General features: G+C 46.6%; 3 protein-coding genes and 1 long non-coding RNA gene across 16 annotated transcripts in view; 3 read left to right on the top strand and 1 right to left on the bottom strand.

Annotated features, from left to right (window-relative positions):
• Window positions 1–6,591, top strand: part of PTK2 (protein tyrosine kinase 2) — a 189,336-nt gene extending 182,745 nt beyond the window's left edge. For 9 of the 13 annotated variants that reach the window (XM_053976570.1, XM_053976529.1, XM_053976522.1 and 6 more), the window contains 4 exons: window positions 210–316; window positions 3,796–3,951; window positions 4,406–4,486; window positions 5,328–6,591. In XM_053976570.1, the coding sequence (XP_053832545.1) occupies window positions 210–316; window positions 3,796–3,951; window positions 4,406–4,486; window positions 5,328–5,537 (554 nt within the window). In that variant the 3' untranslated portion in view covers window positions 5,538–6,591. Of the gene's footprint in view, window positions 1–209; window positions 317–2,514; window positions 2,524–3,795; window positions 3,952–4,405; window positions 4,487–5,327 lie in introns of all 13 variants that reach the window. The other 4 variants (XM_053976598.1, XM_053976589.1, XM_053976616.1 and 1 more) reach the window with 1 other exon arrangement.
• An 832-nt stretch (window positions 6,592–7,423) lies between these two features.
• On the bottom strand, window positions 7,424–8,726 carry RPLP1 (ribosomal protein lateral stalk subunit P1). Its single transcript, XM_053976628.1, has 4 exons — window positions 8,534–8,726; window positions 8,355–8,429; window positions 8,132–8,249; window positions 7,424–7,544 (listed from the first exon to the last, which is right to left on the bottom strand). Exons 1-4 carry the CDS (start codon window positions 8,603–8,605, stop codon window positions 7,465–7,467), a joined length of 345 nt encoding a protein of 114 aa, XP_053832603.1. The 5' UTR covers window positions 8,606–8,726; the 3' UTR covers window positions 7,424–7,464.
• A 93-nt stretch (window positions 8,727–8,819) lies between these two features.
• Window positions 8,820–11,224, top strand: LOC128806818 (uncharacterized). The gene is made up of 2 exons (XR_008436960.1): window positions 8,820–9,401; window positions 9,499–11,224. It is a non-coding gene; the product is annotated as an uncharacterized LOC128806818 (long non-coding RNA).
• A 5,324-nt stretch (window positions 11,225–16,548) lies between these two features.
• Window positions 16,549–19,847, top strand: part of AGO2 (argonaute RISC catalytic component 2) — a 45,129-nt gene continuing 41,830 nt past the window's right edge. Inside the window, exon 1 of the mRNA XM_053976637.1 lies at window positions 16,549–16,674. Within this exon, the coding sequence (XP_053832612.1) occupies window positions 16,644–16,674 (31 nt within the window). The 5' untranslated portion in view covers window positions 16,549–16,643. The remainder of the gene's footprint in view (window positions 16,675–19,847) is intronic.

The raw sequence follows: 19,847 nt of genomic DNA, 5'->3' as shown, positions 1-19,847 counted from the left end.
CCCACAAAAGGAGTTTCAAATACTTAACTCAAATAATCCTGCTCTTATAAAATGCAGCTCCCACAAACAGTGCATTTACTGCAGGACACCTAAAGATGTCCCATCTCTGGCAGAGCAGAGCATGTGCAGCCTGTGCAGTGCAGAGCAGAAGGGTGCCAGGTGCATCTGACACGTTGTGCTCTAAAAACGCAAATTTTTGTGTTGGGCAGATCACGCAGCTCCGCCAAAGAAGCCTCCGCGCCCCGGAGCCCCCGGGCACCTGGGCAGCCTCGCCAGCCTCAACAGCCCTGTGGACAGCTACAACGAGGGTGTGAAGGTAGGAGAAACACCACCAGAAAATGGAAAATTACCAGGGCCATGTGAAATAGCCCCAGCAAAGCAAACATGACCGCTCTGAGGTAGTTTGGTGTTCTTGAAGTAGAGACCATGGAAAGCAAAGGGGACCAAACCTTATGAGTAAATAATGTCATGGGGCAAACATGCCCTGGCAGCTCTGCAGGGGAGTGGGGAGGGAACTCAGGTTCTCCCTGGCTGTGATTTAGTGTGTTCCTCAGCTAGAGCCTGCCCAGGTGAGCTTATTTCTAGTTTGAAATGATGAGGTGCCAAATGGACCCAGCTCCCTGTTGAGCAGGATGGAGCATGCCCAGGGATCCCAGTTACACAGATGGTACCAAAGTCTCCTGTCCTTGGTCACAGAGAGGTGAGACTTCTCCTGCAGTGCTCAAAAAACTCTTGCTGCAGTACCACGGCTCCTCAAACCCTGCCCAGCTCTGGGGAACAAGGGAAGAGGGGAAATGGGCTGTCTGACCTGGGAGTGAGATACTTCCTGATGTGTTGTTTCATTTCCGATAAATAGCAATAAAGCCAAAATTGAAACTTGACAGTGGTTTTGTAGCAGAGGTTCTGCCCCTGCTGCAGTTGGTGTCCACAGAACTGCTCCTAAGGATGTCAGGCACTCCAAAAATCATCACTTTGTGTGCTGTTCCCTGCCTGTGGGACTCTGCCACCTTTCTAATCTCCAGGAAACAGCCCCACCAGGCCTGTAGTAAAGAACAGGAATCCATGGTGTGGTGGCCACAGCAGCTGGGATAAGTGACCCTTATTTTAGGTGATTTAAGGAAATACAAAAAAAGCCCAGTTCATCTGAACATGAAATTCAGAACCTGCCATCAGACCAGTGTGTTCAGCACAACTTGATCTCAGCCACTGCCAGCCTGTCTCATTCCTGCTCGTGTTCTGGGATTATTGGAATGTTTAAGAATCAGTGTAAATAGCCAGCAGTGGTGAATTTGAGCAGGATTATTTATTACAAACTGATGCCAGTGCTTTATGAGTTGCCAAGCCTCAGAAAACGTCAAAAAGCAGTAACAGATGTGTTACTAAACTTGGCTTCTCTGAAATTTCCTTTCTAAATGCTGACACTGGAACATGAAAAAATGTTTTTGAAATACATCCTTTTGACAACAAACAAACCTGAGCAGTCAGAGACATCAGTAGCGACAAGTGAACAGGATTTGTATACTAAACAGCTCTTTGAGTAGGAAAGAAGGGCTGATTTTGTTTTTCCCTGTCAAAATTTTCTTGGAATTGGATTGTTTTATGCCCCTTGAAGAAAACAGCCCATTACTTCTTGGCGTAGCTTTGTTAATGGTTGCAGTCCTAAACTGAAGATGCTTCTAGGGTTCATTTCAGACTCCCTTTTCAGGGAGAGCACAGATGAAGAGGATTGGAATTGCCTGCCCTCAGGAGCCTTCAGGGCAGGCTCCAGAGAGCTCCTGGGTGAGGCAGAGTCAGCCAGTTCCACAAAGAAACTCAAAATTCTGCAGAGTAGTGGTGTTAATATTGGGGATAAACAAAGAGAAACCAAGGGCTGAGAAACACAATGTCCATAGCCTTGAAAGGTTCGGGTCTGGAGTTCTAAGGGCTGGGAATCATCTGGAATGAGTTCTTGGTAGTTCCTGACCATGGCTGTGATGAGTTCTTGTGAACAAGTCCTGCACAGTTAAATGAGCCTGTCTTTCCCATCATGACTTAACTAAAAAAGTTTCAGAAAGATGAATACAAAATTTTCTTAAATGCATCGAGTCCTGGCCTGTTTGTGCAGAGGGACCAGCAGTGTTCCCAGGACAGGTTTCCCAGGCCCTCTGCTCCACTCACCACTCTGCTGCTCGCCAGACTGGCTTGCTCCTGTCCAGCTTTGCATGATCTCTTGCCCGTGTGTTTAGTCAGGAGGAAGCATGGGGTGCATGGCAAACCCTTCCACTGCCCACAGGGGTGCACAGCAGCCGTTCTGTCACACAGGACCCAGAGCTAACATGAGTGGCTGCCAATTCTGGTGAGGACGCGTTTTCGTTGCAGGCTTTTTAACTGGTCTCTGATTGCTACGCGTTTTGGGTTTGTTTGGTTTTTGGTTTTTTTTTTTTTTCCTGCTGAGTTTTATTAATATTGTTTTTCTTTTTTTCCCTTCTTTTGGTAAATTTCTTTAACCTCCCCCCACATTCTGCTCAACCATAGCCATGGAGGGTAAGCAGTGCGTGAGCGTGTGTGTACGTGCCCTATTCCAAAATGTCTTTGCATGTGACTTTGCCAAATGACTGTTTTAACTTCATGATTGCTGAAACTGATTTGAATCACAGCCTTCCCCTGCTGATTGAGGCAATTACAGTGTTCTTTTTCCTAAGGTATTTTCTGATCAATGCACTAGATTGAATCTCTGTAATAGCTGTTGAATATCCACTTAGTGAAATACTACAAAATGGAATCACCGTGTACTGAGTCCTGCACTCCTTCCTTAGAGAAAGTCTCATCAAAGCATTCCATAGTTTCTTCAGGACAGTGGATCAGGGGCTTGCAGTGAAACATTTCTGGAGTTGGGACCAGTCCTGAGAGCCAGCAGTAACCCAGTGTAGGGAGCTGAAGCGCCATGAACCATCTCAGATCCAGGAGGAAATCAGGAATTTTTAAACTTTCTGTTCACATTGAGTTGTTGCTTGGGCATCCCATAGTAGGGAATAGCTGCAGGAAACTGGGATGCTTGGTAGTTTTACAGTTCTGAGATACTGAGGACCTTACAAAGGATGTTTGCAAAGTTTCTTTCATTTCAGACCTGGGATTATTTCAGTCTGTCTTGGATTTAACTCCAGACATATCTGACTTGTTGGAAGTTTTACTTGAGTAAAGCCCACATGAGTTACGAGTATTTTTTCCGATCTCTTGGAAATCAATTTTCTAAAATCATTCCATGTTTCCCACCTGTACTGGTGACACCATTTTTGTTAACCTGCTGTAGATTTTCACTAACAAAAGAAAAATGTCATAGAATCGTGGAATAGTTTGGCTTGGAAGGGATCTCAAGGATGATCTCGTTCCAGTTCTCTCTTTAACACATCAGTATGTTACTGTGTGCTCTGACATTATTTTGGAGCACAAAAAGCCCTTCTGGAATGAGGGTACCTGTTGCCCTCACAGTGGAACTTGAACCACTGAGACATGTTATGTACTCAGTACTCTCATGCCTCAAATTATTCCCTTCTCTGTTGAGAGTGTTACACTGGAAGCTCTTCAGGGAAACCCTGGTAAAAGTTGTTCAGTGTCACTTCAGAGATCAGGTTCAGTCAGAAGAACTAAGAGAAACTTCCTTCATCCCCAGAGCCAGCACGCTCGGCCAGCCCAGGGCAGCAGCGGGGCCGGGCGGGGGCTGTGGGAGCTCGGGGAACCGGAGCCCTTCCCGGCTGGGAAGTGGCTGAGCCCCATCTGCTGGGGACAGGAGGTCCAGCAGCCCCTCTCTGCTTGCAGATTCAGCCGCAGGAGATCAGCCCTCCTCCCACGGCCAACCTGGACCGCTCCAATGACAAAGTCTACGAGAACGTCACCGGGCTGGTGAAGGCGGTGATAGAAATGTCCAGTAAAATCCAGCCGGCCCCGCCCGAGGAGTACGTGCCCATGGTGAAGGTATGAAGGGGTGTATTTCTTCCCTGAATGAGGTCTTCAAGTGGTGTAGGAGAAATTTCCTGGAAAGCTGGAGGTAGAAAAGCTGTTTGTGTTCATAGGGTGGGTGACTTGTGGTCAGAGGCTGGAGCTTTGGATTCCATGCCCAGTATTGTGGATAGCAGTGCTTCATGCCCAGCTTGCCTGTGCTTGTCCAGGGTCCTGAGTGGTGTGTTGTCTTCTCCGCATTTTCACTTTCTATGAGGAAAAAAACCCTTGTTATTAAGCCTTTGGCATCTTGTTTTGATGGTGATAGGCACAATTGCAGGTGGGATTGTGAAGTGCCTTAGGCATGTTCCAACTCTCTCCTTATCCAGATGAGCAATTAAATGTATCCACTGCCTTTTGCACTCCTAAAATTCTTTCATCCAATTCTTCCAAGTCTTTGAAGTTTATTTCTTTAATCTTTTTTTCTTAGGAGGTTGGTTTGGCACTAAGAACTTTACTGGCAACAGTAGATGAGACCCTCCCAGTGCTCCCTGCAAGCACCCACAGAGAGGTACGTGGAGCTCTGCTTACCTGCTGCTCAGCCACTGCCTTCCCAGTCAGCCTCAGCCCATTGGGACAGGTTTTGGTGCTCCCTTCTTGGCCCTTTTGGTTCCCTGAGCAGTCTGAACTCCTGGGTTATAATTCTGCATTAAATGAATTTAATTAAAATTGCTGCATGAACTTAGGCTTGGTATTAGTGAGGATTCTTCAACTGGATATAAGTGTCACCCATAGGAGGGTGACATAAACCCCAGTATTCCACAGCAGGGAATCAGCTGAGGGTTAGTTCTTAGTGCAGATGTCACCTGTCATTCCCTTGCAAACCAAGTCATTGAACAGGTAATGGAGGAGAGCTTGGTACAGCTGGAAGGTTGTCTGTAGTTCTGGATGAGGAGTGACTGACAGCTTTCAATGAAGTTCATAATTAAAACAGTTTTCCTCCAAAACCTTGAATGAGTGTGGTACTGAGAAAGCCAGGGAATGGTTCTGGCAGTGCCATCTCAGAGGTTCATGCTGACTTAGCTGTGTGCTTAAGTAACCTTTATCTGCCTTTTTTAGAGCTGCTTCTATGCTTTAGAACTGCTTCAGTAGTAAAAAGAGTAAAGCTAACAAGAACCTGAAAACCCATTACAAGCTGTTAATGCCAAGTTGTGGTTTAAAATCCACTACTTTGGTCTTGGTGCTGTTTAACAGTGGGTGGCTCAGCAGGTGCCACATTCCATCTGCTGCTCCACACGGTGCCCTCAGAAACAGCCCAGCTGCAGTCAGGAATCGGGCAGGGGCTGTGGCTCTGGGGCATTGCTGAGTGCAGTGTTTCAAACCCCAGGGCTGACAGGGTTGTCTCGTTGCAGATTGAGATGGCACAGAAGCTGCTGAACTCGGACCTGGCCGAGCTCATCAACAAGATGAAGCTGGCCCAGCAGTACGTCATGACCAGCCTGCAGCAGGAGTACAAGAAGCAAATGCTGACGGCTGCTCACGCCCTGGCTGTGGATGCCAAAAACCTGCTGGATGTTATTGATCAAGCCAGACTGAAAATCAGCCAGTCCAGACCGCACTAAGCACTGAGGGAAGAATGTCATCAGCCTCAGAATTCTGCTTGTGACAGGATGTTCCTTCACCTTCCACCAGCAGTGAGGATTAACCCAGTGCAGTCCTGGCCTTCCAGCGCCTCTGGCTTCAGCAGACCTGACCGACCCCTCGGGTTCTCTCATTGCAGCAGTTTAACCGAGTCTCTCTGGTAGAGCCGAGCTGGGCTGGGATTCAGAAGGTGGCATTAGCAGCAGATGAGGTTTGTACAGGAGCCCTCGGGCACTCAGAGCTGGGGCACAGGGCAGCTCACTCCATCGCATGGGACACGCTTCGCACTGAGCTGCCACCATTGAGCTGCCACCGGGTCACGGTCTCGGAGCCAAAACTGTTGGAGCAGCAGATGGGAGAAAGATATTGTGAAGTGAAGAATTCGGGGAAACCTCAGGGCTGAGAATTCTTGCCCACAGTATATGAACTATCCAGACTGGAATTTTTTTTATTAGAACACTTATGTCGCAATATGCTAATCACGATTTACAGAGAAAGAATAAAAAGCTATATTTTCAAGACTTCAGTCATTTCGAGACAAACTAAAGCCCTCTTCATCTTCCTGCCTTTTACTTTTACGTGACTGTGTGAAGCATTTGTTTGGAACTAGCTGTAGGACACAACTGAACACTCGTCTTTTTCAGGATAACGTGCCAGTTCTTTTGTAGCAATGTTGTTTTCCTTGGAAGTGAAAATGCTGCTTTGTACCAGAGCAATTCAGAGCTGCATTTAGAGGAGATCTGTAACCATTCATGTCCCCCCATTTTTATATAATTTATAAAGACAGATTAAAGCCATGATGACTATTTTAAACCCACTGTAGTTAACTAACCCATCCTTTTGTCTATCTTGCCTGGGAGGAGTTACAGTAGAGCAGTGTAATTAGATTTTCCTTGGTTTTCCAGTTATGCCATCTGTTCTGTTAAATAAAAACCACACTCCCTTTTTGCTGTTGAGGGATATAAATTATTCTCAGGAAGAATATAATGAACTGTACAGTTACTTTGACCTATTAAAAAGGTGTTACCAGTGAAACTCTTGACTCTTTATTTCATGTGTGTGTACTGCAAAGGAATTCTTCCCTGGGTACTTCTCTTTAAATATAACACAAACACCTACCAACCTAGCATTAAGTTGTTATATAAGTTTAAAAGGTGGGACAGTGCAGAGTCCATCAGTGTTTGGTCCAGATGTGGAACAATCCCCCTCCACAACTTTGGAACACCCTTCTCACACACCTGGAATTCTGTAACGCCTCAAATGCTTTGGAACACCCACTTGGAACACAGCCTTTACCTTGTTCCAACTGCTCTGGAGAAGTCCTGTTCAAAGGTTATTTATGAAATTCATGCCTTTTAAGTAGCCCCCTTGCAGTGCAGTGTTACATTACCTCCCACACCCACCCCTTACACCAGTTTTCTGGCCAGGTAAATACATTCTGTACCTTACACAACCTCAGCCTTTCACCTGAGAATTGCAGCCTTTTCCCCACCATGAAAAGCCTCTGGCTTTGCTGTGCCACAGCTGCCCCTGCACAGGTGCCACGGGAGCTGCACTGCTGCTGTAACCAGAGATGTCACAGCACCAGAGGCTGCAGCACCAGCTCAGGCTCAGCCCTTCTGCTGAACAGGATCCCATGCTGCAGCTCCAGGCTGTCACCACATCCCCTGCTCACTGGGATTTCATTCCTCCCTCTGTCCAGAGGCTGTGGGTACCTTTTAGAGCTTTAACTGTTCTTGTGAAACACCAAAAAACCGACAGGGGAAGTTGTAAAGCCCCAGTTGAGCACTCATGACAGCAGTATAAGGAGGTGCAGGTAACTTGGCCATCCTCCACCCTCCACAAACATCCACCTGAGAGACATGAGTACAAGCACATGTTCTTTATTACAGGCTGGTACAAAACTAATTAGTCAAAAAGACCAAAGCCCATGTCATCATCAGATTCCTCTGATTCTTCCTTCTTTTCTTCTTCTTTCTTCTCTTCAGCTGGAAAAGAAATGAGACAGGATTTATCTTCCAATTTATCAGCTCACAGAAATCACTTGTCACAACAGATGTCACATGCAATGACGAACATCAAGCATGAACACCTGAGCAGTCCTAACAACCTAAGCCAGCAGCCTGAGAATAGTGTTTGTACTATGAGCAAAGTGGTTTTGTGACTTCAGAGTTCATTTCTATCAAACCTGAAAAACTTTAATAGGAGATGCTGTACGATCCTGACGACACACAGGAAAAGCAGTTTTAATTCTGAGGGAACACTAATCCTGTACACTGACTTCATGTGCAACGCCAGCCTTTCTCAAGGGGAGGGCGTGTTCTGCTCAAGAACACTCGCACACACACTGCATGGCAGAAACCACATGCAAACAGCTCCTGTAACCGGTGCTTGCAAAGCTGCGGCTGCCCCATCCCGGCAAGTGTGGGATGGGCCTCTGAACAGCGGAGTCTAGAGGACGGTGTCCCTGCCCACGGCAGTAGATTGCAAAGAGAAGGCCTTAAAGACCCTCCCAATTTAATCCATTCCACGGATCCACGTTCCCACGCCCCGGTCGGACACGGCCGCCACTTACCGGGGGCGGCTCCGCCGGCGGGCGCGGCACCACCCGCGGGAGCGGCGGCAGCCGGAGCCCCTCCACCGCCCGCTCCCACGTTACAGATCAGGCTCCCGATGTCAATGTTCGCCAGCGCCTGCGGAGAACGACAAGCGGCAGCGAAGCCTGGTTAACACGGGCGGGAGGTGCGGTGGGGAGCCCACACGCCGCCCCTGCCCGGCCCGCGGCCCCTCTCGCCCACCTTGGCGAAGAGCCCCGGCCAGAAAGGCTCCACGTTCACTCCGGCTGCCTTGATGAGCGCGTTGATCTTGTCCTCCTGCAACGAGACAGCGGCGCTCAGAGCCCGCCCGGCCCGGCCCGGCGCGGCCCCTCAGGCGGCCATGCCGCGCGGCCGCCGCCATCTTGTGCGGCCGCACTCACCGTCACGGTGACCTCGTCGTCGTGAAGGATGAGGGCGGAGTAGATGCAGGCGAGCTCGGAGACGGAGGCCATGGCGGGGCGCGGTGCTGGTCGCCGGGTGGTTCGGCCTTAGCTTCGTACGAAGGACTCAGCACCTTGGGCCGCCGCGGAGCGAAAGGGGCCGGGCAACGCGGGGCGGATTTATAATGGCGGTGCGTGTTACGTCATCCGTGACGTCACCCCGTCACCCGCCGCGCATGGCAGGTGCCCGCGCGCGTTTCCTTCCCTCCTTCCCCCCTCCCCCGTCCCTCACGGCCCTCGCAGGGAATAATTCACCCGAAAACCGAGCACGGCGCTGGGCACCGGGTCCGGCCGCTCCCCCAGCACTGCCAGCACCATCCGGGCCCCCAAGTGCCACATCCCCACGGCTTTTGTATCCCTGCAGGGATGCGGGCTCCACCACTGCCCTGCGTGAAAACTCTGGTGAGGCCGTTTTCCCAGGATCCAAACTAAACCTCCCTGGCACAGCTTGAAGGACCCAAGCTCTCCTCCCCCGCAACTATTTCAGGTGTCGCTGCCTCGTTAGAACACTCCATTTTCTGTATGTAATAAAACGGGTAGAAAAGGTGCAGAATAAGTCCTTGGTACAGAACTGTGTAGCCTGATTTTCTCCACCAGAACATGAGCAAGAACTTTCCCTTGCAGTGACCAAGCACTGAACAGATTGCCCAGGGAGGGGTACAATCTCCCTCCCTGGAGATATTCCAGAACTGTCTGGACACGATCCTGAGCCTGTGCTCTGGGATGGCCCTGCTGGAGCAGGGAGGTGGCACCAGGTGACCCCACTGTGGTCCCTTCCAGCCTCATTGTTCTGTGGTTCTGAGATTCTGTGAGTCCGATGAGCCTGAGCAAATTCCAGAGTTTTGCTCCAATCATCGGATTGTGAAAAATGAATGTTCTCTGGGTTTTATTTTTTGTCTTGACAGATGTGCATTTGATGAGCCTCAGCTCCGTGGCTGGGCAGATCATGGAACAGATTTCCCAGAAGCTGTGCTAGGGCTCTCCTGGAGGACGGGGAGGTGATTTGGGACAGCAACAGCTCCATCAAGGTCAAGTCCTGCTTGATCAACCAAGGGGCCTTCTATGATGGAGTGACCACATGGAGTGGACAAGGGAAGGGCTATGGATGTCACCTGTCTGGACTTCTGTAAAGCCTTTAACACAGTCCCACACAACTTTCTTCTGTCTCTCCATAGAGATGAATTTTATGGATGGACTGTTTGGTGGATAAGGAATTGGCTGGATGGTCACATCCACAGTGCAGTGGTTGACTCAATGTCCAGATGAAGATCAGATGTGTCCCTCAGGTCTGTTTGGCACCATTATGATTTAAAGTCTTCATCAAAGACATGAACGGGAGGATCAGGTGCACCCTCAGCAGATTTGCACATAACTCCAAGCTGAGTGGTGTGGCTGACATGCCTGAGGGATGGGATTCCATCCAGGCTGGATGGGGCTCTGAACAACCTGATCTAGGTGAAGATGTTCCTGTGCATTGCAGTGGGGCTGGGCTATCTGATCTTCGAAGGTCCCTTCCAATCCAAACCAAATAAGTCAAAGTAATTAAGCTTAAGCAAAATTATTCCAAAAAAAATGCAAAAAGCTTGAAAGCTTAGAATCCTAAAATGACAATTTTCTGTTACCAGCAAACTGTATCCACCTTCTTTTGTAGTGCTCCTTTATAGAAATCTCAGGATGTATTAGACCATTACAAGTGAAAACTGAGGTAGGCAAGAGGGACTTTACCTCTTGTATCCATCCCTTCCTAAGGTTAAAAACAACAGAGAATTTCACTAAACAAAGATTAACATTACTCACTGCTGAAGAGGATAAATGCACAGTGATGCAGTGCATAATTTGTGGGTGCTTATCCCTATTAGTGGGGCCAACAGCTCTGAATTTAAGCATTTACTTAAGCTTCCTATTCAAGGCACAGGACAATTGCCTACATTTTTATACCTAACTCAAAGCAGCAAATAAATGCACTTTTCCAGTGAGATTAAACATCCAGGAGCCTCTGTCATTGCTGGGTGCTTGAGGGTGGGACTTCACAGGGACTTGTGTGAACCTCACTCCAGGGCTGCCAAGTTCTCCTGTGCAAAAGCCCTCAGAGCTGTCCCAGTGGTCCATGAGATGATGATCTGACTGGAAAGTAGCAACAGAGAAATAAGATTCCTTTTCAATCAAATAAACTTGCAAATGTTGCTGGCCTGGGAGATGAATACTGGAAGTGTGCAGGCAGTCAACAAAATTATATATTTAATAGACATGGTTTTGTAACAGTTCTGCTATAACAGTCCTTAAGCTAAAAATTATTAGAAATGCTGATGGATTGTTAAAAAATCAAATATGAAGACCTAAAATTTAAATGTGACATTCACATAAGTTTAGGCTTTGGTTGGCAAAGATGTTAATTAAATGAGATTTGCCTGCATCCTTGCTTCATGGCTGTCTTGCTGCATCTATTCAGTGAAACTGATAAAGCTGCTCTGTAGAAGCCCAGAATAAAGTTCTGATGAAAACAAATCAAAAGAAAGCAAAAAACCAAAAGAAACCCCAGTTTTGCTGCTTCCTAAAGCTTTCGGAAGCCTAGGTATGTGATCAGGATTGCTGGTCAATAAAGCTTAATTAATAAAGCTGGATAATAAAGCAGACCAAGGGTCTAGAAATTTGCAGTGGTGTGTGCTTTTCACCTCTGATCCTGTAACTGTCTGTACTTTTATTGTCTAACACATCACCATCCTTTTGGAGCAGAATTCTGTTCTGGATGAATCTACAGCAAATAGATGGAGGCTTAAAAAAACTTCAACAAACCCCCTTACATTCTTCTGTGTATTCTGCTATTCCAGGGTAGTGAGTTATTTCCAGGCTGTGAAGTTTAGGATGATGATACAGCTGTGTTCTAGCAAGCTGATGCAGGATCAAACAGGGCTGTCTTCATGATAAACAAAACAAGTAACTTGGCTGTGAAACTTCCCTGAGGTGGATATTTGACACTTGGAGGATGGATGGTGAAGAGCAGTGGCAGAGATCTGGCTGGATGTGCCTGTGCATTGCCAAGGAAGATGAAAACATCAGCAAGATCTGTCATTATCATACACAAAGCAGTCAGCCCTTAGCACCTCACTCTGAATTAGCTGTGTGAATGCTACAGAGCTGATGCTGAGAGTTAGAACATGACCAAGGCCACTGGTGGTCATCAAAGTGGTCAGATTGAAGAGGTCTTTACCAAGGAGACTTGAAGTTGATAGTTCCTTTCTCTGTTCTTGTCCTTGCTATACTATTTTCTTGCTGCTTATAACCTTCCTGAGGTGATTCTTCTCTCCTTAAGCTGCCTCTCTCCAGCTTTAAGGCTACAGTTTCTCAGTGACCAAAGGCAAAGTGTGGCCAGCAGGACCAGGGCAGTGATTGTCCCCCTGTACTCAGCACTGGGGAGGCCACACCTCGAGTCCTGTGTTCAGCTTCGGGTTCTTTACTACAAGAAGGACGTTGGAGCCTGTCTGAAGAAAAGGAACAAAGCTGGGGAGGGAAGGAGCTGCCTGACAGGAGGCTGAAGCCGGGGGGGGATTGGTCTCTTCTGCCAGGTAATAATGCTAGGATGAGAGGAAGTGACCCCAAGTTGTGCTCATGGAAGTTTAGATTCACTATTAAGAAAAATTTCTGCATGGAAAGGATGGTCAAGCATTGGAACAGGCTGCCCAGGGAAGGGATTGAGCCAAGAGCCTTGGGGGTATTTAAAAGACATGTAGATATGGCACTTAGAGACATGCTTTTTTTCTTGGTGAACAGTCTCAGGTACAGTATTTACTTCATCTTCTTTTTTGGAAAGTCTTTTTTGTTCCTAGTTGGTTTTTTTTTGTTTTGTTTGGTTTGGTTGTTTTTTTTTTTGTTTTTGTTTTTTTTTTTTTTTTTTTGTGGGTAACAAGGTCATTACAATGAAGAACAAAACTCTAGTAATTCTTGAAACTGTAACAACCATTGAGTGCAACACATCCCCAATAGGTGGTGCTGCATCTTTTCCATTAAGTTGAATTGTTGCATTGTTGGCCCTGATCGCCTGGAAAAATTGTCTTTTTGAGTGAACTGAAGTTAATAAACTAATGATAATTAGTTGTTTTGTTTTGGTTTTTTTTTAATATAAATTATTATTGCAATTAATTTGACAAAATAATTGCAGTTTTGTAGCTTGGTAGTTGGGACAGTTATTTGATTATAGAAAGACAAAAATCATGTTTTGGTCCCTCCACCATGGATTAATTGTGGTTCAATATTTAATTGTTAAAATAACAAACAGTTCCTGAGCAGGGGACCAAAACCCTCAAAGTCTTTGTAAAATGTGATCACTTTAGAGCATAGAGCCATGGACTTCTTCACTTTGGTTCTGATTTTAAATTCTTATGTAAAGCAGAATGCAGAATATGTGACAGGTCCAATTCATGTACTCCAGGATAACATCTTAAAAGTTAGGCTAGTTGAGAAATGACAAATATAAGCCTAAATCCCTTTCAAGTCAAGAATAAAATTTACATCTTTCAGCTCTGAGTGAAAATTTTTGCTACTGTATCATTGTAAGCAATGACTGTCAGACATTTATAAACTCTGGGGGTTTAAAATTAATTCAATTTAAAATGGGAATGGTTGTTATTTAGGGTATGTTTTCTCATAAAAAGAAAAGCTGTATCATTTGTCACTGGCCTATTTGTATATAAAATATTTCCCCTAGATTGCTGCTGCTGCTATAAATGATTTTTAAATGCTGCTCCTAAATACCATCTTTGCTTCCAGAATTATTAGAACATAATTTTCCCCAAAATTAATAATTTCTACTGTGACAGATATCAGTTCTGGGAAATGTCATCTTGAAATTCAGCAGTTAAGAAAGGTATTGTGCCCAACAGTCACTCATTTTTTTTTTCTTTAGAAAAACCTAATTTTAAGTGTTTAAGCAGCTATTCTTACACTACCATATAATTGTTAATACAGCATATAAAGACCATGCTTAAAAAATGCTGTTATGGAGCTTTCAAACCTCTCTTTCAGACCAAACTTTTCAAGAACTGAAGCCTTTTTTGGGTGAAATGGCCCAGTAAGACATAATTAGGTTTCACTGTGCTCCAAAACAGCAGTTGTCAGTGACAGAAAGCATTGGAAACAAAGCAAGTGACATGGCCCAAAATGAGTGTGTGAACAGAGGTAGAAGAGAGCTGGAACTCTCTTTCCTCAGCTGCACAGAAATGCTGCTGGAAGTGCTCAGTACCATGAAAATATACCTAAGGAACAGCAGCACTTCCACATGGGGAAACTGTGCTTAAATAAAACAATTTCATTTATTATTTAGCTGCCTGTGTAGTTCTACAGTCTTGTATAAACAGTGACAAATAAGCTTTTGCTTATTAAGTGCTGAATCCAGAGAAATCAGCTTTAAATTGGTATAAGAATGTTGCACTCTAGGATGTTTGAGGCATTAATTGCCATTTTCAGGATCTCTGGTTTTTTTCAGGGAACTTCTGAAATCAATTGCAGAGGATCCAGTGGAGCCAGAAAGAAGTGTGGGATGAGTGTTTAGTATTTTGTAAAACCTCCCCTTATATTTCACCTGTGTTCTGATGCTTGTTAGCTTGTCATTTTCAAACTGCTACCACAGTACCATAGTGGACTTGGAGCTTCAGCATCAGGCAGTGCTGATAGCCAGGGTGCCCAAATTAGTCCAGTGAACATTTCCAGAAAGATGTCAGTGTATTTTATGTCCTTTTCTTTCTGAAATGCAGGCCTAACAGGCACAATAGTATGTCTAATCTTAGAGAGAGTTATATTCCTAATCAGGTTGAAGAGATTGGTTTAAATATAGCATCAAAAAATTAGATGTTGATACAGAGACTGCATGTTTTTCTCCTGCCACCTGAGCAGAAAGGCCAAATGTGCCTCTTCTAGCTCTTGTTTTTGGGTATTTTTCCCCATCCACCCTCTTTTTCAGCCTCTAGTAAGGTTATTTACCAGAAATTATTGGTGGTTGTGAAAAAATATTACCCAGCTCTTCATAGGGAGGAAAACAGTAACCCCTTTACCAGCTCCTGTGTTTATCTTTTTGTTAGACCTGCTTGACTTTACTTTAAAACTAAAGTTGACCCATACTTTTGTCTTTTATTTGTTTATAGTTACATGCAAATCTTTACTTTCCAGCAATTTGGGAAGCCTGGAATGAAGACAAATCCAAAATCACTCCAGTGGAAACTCTAGGGGTGACAATGGTTTCAGGAACAATTCACTTGAAGTGAAAGCTGAGCTGTTAATAGCAGCCCTTGAATATCTGCAAGTATGATCCTAAGGGGAGAGTAAATACTTTGGAACAGTGAGATGCTTCTGTATCACTTGAAATATGAATTAATGAAGAAGGATATTAATTGGCTTGATGAACACTACAAGCTGTATGTTTGCCTTGCTCTTTGACAGATAATACTTGGTGAAGGAATTCAGTTGACTTTAACGGGGCTTGACTGGGTTGAAAACTGCATGAATTTTTTAAAGGCTTCCACATCAACATGGAGGAAGTGATTGAAAGTATGGATCATGGTTGTGCTGGAACTCTGTAGGTAACTCCAGTGGAAGTGAGCATCGTTAACTTGCTTTTTGCGTCTTTAGCAGGTTTAACTTTATTTTTTCCTACTTTCTTCTGAAAGGAAGAGGTACTAATTAGGTGACTACAAAAGGATGACAGTTCCTGTAGGAATTGTCATCTCTGATATGAAATCATAGAATTGTTTAAGTTGGAAAATCCGTTTAAGATCATCAAGTCCAACCATTAACCCAGCACTGCCAAGCCCATCACCATGTCCCCACATGCCACATCCATGTCTTTTAAATTCCCCCAGGGATATCTTCAGGGTCTCAGTGTATCATACTGATCAGTACTCTGCCTCTTTCATATCCTTTCTAGTTAGTTTTCTCAAGTACATTATCTGGTTGTACTAAACTTTACATGTGTACAGTACCAGATATTATCTGGTTGACAAGGACAATAAGGCAACCCCACCACAGCTGGGTTTCATAGATATGACTAAAAGTGGGTATGGGAATCCATGAGGTAACTGAGCTGAGGTTTTCAGAGCAACAGGAGGAATAAAAGAATATAAACAAACAAACCCAAATTTAATTCAAGATCCAGCAGTATGTGTAATACTGATACAATTCCAGCATACCTTTCAAACATGTAACAGGGAGAGGTAGTGGAGAAAGTGCTAGAGGAACAAAGTCATTTTCCAAGCTCTCACTGAAAGCCACAGGATGACAGGACATAGTCTTAAACTGTGCCGGGGGAGGTTTAGGCTGGACATTAAGAGGAGTTTCTTCACAACAAGGGTGATTAAACATTGGAATAGGCTGCCCAGGGTGGTGGTGGAGTCACCATCCCTGGAGGTGTTTAAGGATAAAGACGGGACATGGCACTCCGTGCTCTGGTCTGGTTGACGTGGTGATGTCCGGTCATAGGCTGGACTCGGTGATCTCCGAGGACTTTTCCAACCTGGCTGATTCTGTGACTCCGCGGGCAGAGCTCAGGCGGGGGCGGCAGGCGGGGAGCGGGGGCTGCAGGCAGGGACAGAGGGCTGCAGGCAGGGACAGGGGGCTGCAGGCAGGGACAGAGGGCTGCAGGCAGGGAGCGGGGGCTGCAGCAGGGAGCGGGGGCTGCAGGCAGGGAGCGGGGCCCCTCGGCTCGGCAGCGCTCCCGATCCCCGTCCTGCTGCCGCGGCCGCTTCCCGCCCGCCCGGCCGGAGGGCGGAGCGCCCCTTCCCCGTGACCCCGCGGCTCCTCCTCCTCCCCTCCCCGCTCCTCAGTGCCGACGAGTAACCTGGATTCCCGGCCCTCCTCCTCCTCCCTCTTTTTTTTTTTTTCTTTTTTTTTTTTTTTTTTTTTTTTCCCTCCTCTCCCCTTTTCTTTTCCTCCCCCCTCCCCTTCCTACTCCTCCTCCCCTTCCCCCGACAGCGTAGCCGGGGCTCGGGCTCGCTCCCTCCCCCGTGCCCTCCCCTGGAGCCGCCACCGCCGCCTCCGCCGCCTCCGCCGCCGCACACACGGAGACATGTACCCGGGAGCCCCCTCCGCCGGACCCGGTGAGCTTTCGCCCGGGTTTGTTTCCCTCCTCCGCTCCCCCCGGAGCGGCTTTCCCGGTCCGTGTCCGTGGGGAGCCCCGGGAGCGCCTTGCCCCCCCGGCTCGGGCCTGGCTGGAGCGGCGGCCGCGCTGGCCGGGGGAGGAAGGAGGGTCAGGGCGCCGCCGCCACCTCGGGCAGGGCCGCGTGTCCGGAGGCCCCTCTGAGGGGAGGGTCGCCTTCCCTGCTCCGGTGCCCCTTCCCTCTGCCGAGCCCTGAGGCCGGCGCAGCTCCCGCTGCGGACCGGGGTCTCCATTTCCTCTCTCCCGGCTCCATCCTGGGATTCCCGGCTGGCCGCGTGTTCGTCAGCGGCCGCGCTGCGATAGTTGTGCTGTGCAGGTCGGGGAAGCGCCCGCATGTCGGGAGGGCTGGGAGAGGTGAGGGGCAGCGTAAGGTGTCCTCAGGCTCGCTCTGTGGTGTGAGCAAATCTGGGAGCAAAGGAAAGGTGGACGTGCAAAGAAGGGTTTGCAACTCTCTTAGGGAGATTTAGTATCACTTTGGGGAAATACAGGTTAATACTGTGCGAGTTTGTGCAGTTCATATAAGACAATGTTTTCTCCTTTTTAGTGTTAGGCTGTTTCTGCGGTGAGAATTCTTATGTAAGAAACAACAGTGTTTGGGTGACTGGCGCCTAGTTTTCTTCTAGAAAAGTTTCAAAATAAATGCAACTTTATTTTATACCACTGTTTTCAATTGTTTTCTAAAAAATTTCTTCCCTTAGAGGGATAATCTAGCAAGGACTGGTGTAGGGAAATACAGGACCTGTAACTGAGATGTCTTTTAGTGTTCCTCTTACAGATGCTTCTGTAAAAGCATTCATATCTTGGGATCCACAGTTAGGTGCTGGCTTTATTTTTTCTTTTTTTTTTTTTTTTCCCTCTGACTTGGTTCTCCTCAAGGGGCAATAATTAGGAAAGACAATCAGGATGATTATTTTCCTCTTGAAGTACAGCTCCTCTGTTTTTACTTTCTCACCGGGCTCTTGCTGGCACAGCAGGCAGACAGGTCTCTATAGCTCTGTGTCCCCAGACTGGTGTTTAAGATTTTGCTTTCATGTGTAACATCGTTTGCACATTTCAGTACCGATAACTGTAGGTTATAGGTGTAATCCTTTGGTGGTTTCTGGTGTCGAGTTCCCTTGCTCAGGCACAGGTACACTTCCAGTTTACAGGTGCTCATGGCTCAACATCAGGCTGTTGCTATGTTCACCTCGTGGTGATAGATCTTGTTTGAAATTGTGCTTAAGGAGACAGATAATTAAAAATACTACCAGCATATGGGCTGAGAGTAGTTTCATTTGTGGGAGTCTCTTTATTTACTCTCTTATCCGATCCTACCACTTTCCCTTTCACTTGGAATGATCTCCCAGCTGGTGGCTGCTGTTTGCCATCAGGGATGCACGTTTGATGTGAAGGAATGTTTTCACCTTCCTGGAACAACAACCTCCTAACCTCGGGCTGCTGACACTGCTGTACTTTCACCAAGTTCTAGGTGGCTGTGTGTTGTCGCCGGTGTGTGTCTCGGGCTCCTGCTGTTCTGCTGCCTCCAGCCGAGCTCATCTTGTGTCTTGTTTACTTCCGAGTTTATCAGTGTGGCTCAGCCCTTTCCCCGTGCGCGGCGCTGGGCAGTGGCCGTGTCTGTGCCGGGGTGGGAGCTGCGAGTTGTTCTCCACATGGTGAGCAACGCTCTGCTTCCTTCCTGTGAAATCATCCACGGACAGCCTCAGCAGCTCAGTGGCTTCTGGCAGCCCAGGCAGCTTCCTGCTCCACTCCACACACAAGGCAGGGCATCTTGGAGATTTTTATTATAGCGTGGCTCTTCTGTGAGCCAGCCTGGAAGCAGGGACTGTGAAGTCCCCTGCCACATGTTAATCTGAAAACTACAAACCCACTGTGTGTGAAATCCTGCTCGGAGGAGAGAGCACAAGTGTGGTTTACAGCCCCTCACCGAGCCAGAGCTGCTGTGAACACAGCAGAGAGCTGCAGCCTCTCCAGGTCTGTCAGCACATCCTTGACACGAGGGAAAGGCTCCATTCATCTCTGCTCTATCCGGATCCCGCCGCCGGAGCCGCTGCCCTCTCCGGACGCTGTTGATGCGCAGGAGCTGCTGTTTTCTCCCAGCTCCCGTGTCCAGACTGGACTCTGCAGCCAAACCCGTCGGAGGGTGCCCCTGGTGCTGGCCTCCTGCCAGAGGAACCGCTCAATTTGCCCCAGGGTTTGCTATTTTAGTCTTAATTCTTTTTCAGGAAACAGTATCAAGCACGTTAGGAGGCCATTTCTGACTGATTGCAAAACATTGCTGGTGAACGTTGGAAAGTTTGTTCAAACATGCTGTTAATGTCAGGAGTAAGATGGGTTTTTATACACTAAAGGGTTGTCATGAAATCACTGTTTCCATAATTAGGAAATTAATGATCCCTTTTTGCTTTTTACCAAATACTGTCTGAGTTTTTGACTTGGTGTTGAATTTGCTGCGACTTTGCTTCCATACCCTTTTTTTTATTAGCTTCAAGAAAGTGTGAAAAGTAAAGAATCTGGAAATCTGAGAAGGAATTATTTTTTGCAGAAAAATCTTGATACTGCTTTGATATTGTGGTGTACCTTTTTTTAGAAGGACAGAAAAATGTCAAAGTGGCATAAAGATTAAAAGCTGCATGAACTTCTGGAACCTGCACTTCTAAGTCTTAATGTATTTATTAATTCTAAACTTTGCACACCACAGATTTCTCTTTTATTCTTTGAAAGGATATTTGGTTTTACCTGATGTTGAGGGTGTTAATGTATTGTTGAAGCAGGAATTGTCTGAAAAAGAGTGTGAAGTTGATTATAGCCTTGTGTGTGGAATACCAACTTTTTTTCCCTAGCACGAAAAGCAACTTTATTAAATTAGTGGAACTGAAGTTATTTTCTTGTCATGTAGTTGTGAGTTACCCTTTAAAAACTGTGAATAGACTGTTGAAACTTGTAATTCTGTTTTGGTTTTCAGTGCAGGTACTTGTTTTTACCTTCCATATATTTTCTTGAAGATTTTAGATGTTAGATATTGATTTTCTTTGGGAGTCTTCAATCTTAAAATGTGGTGCAGGGAAGGGTGTGCTCATGCCTTAGCTGGGGTAGTAGAAATGGCAATATCTTCAT

This window comes from Vidua macroura, chromosome 1 (genome assembly GCF_024509145.1).
Source record: "Vidua macroura isolate BioBank_ID:100142 chromosome 1, ASM2450914v1, whole genome shotgun sequence".
NCBI lineage: Eukaryota > Metazoa > Chordata > Aves > Passeriformes > Viduidae > Vidua > Vidua macroura.
This window is presented reverse-complemented; position numbering and strand designations above follow the sequence as displayed.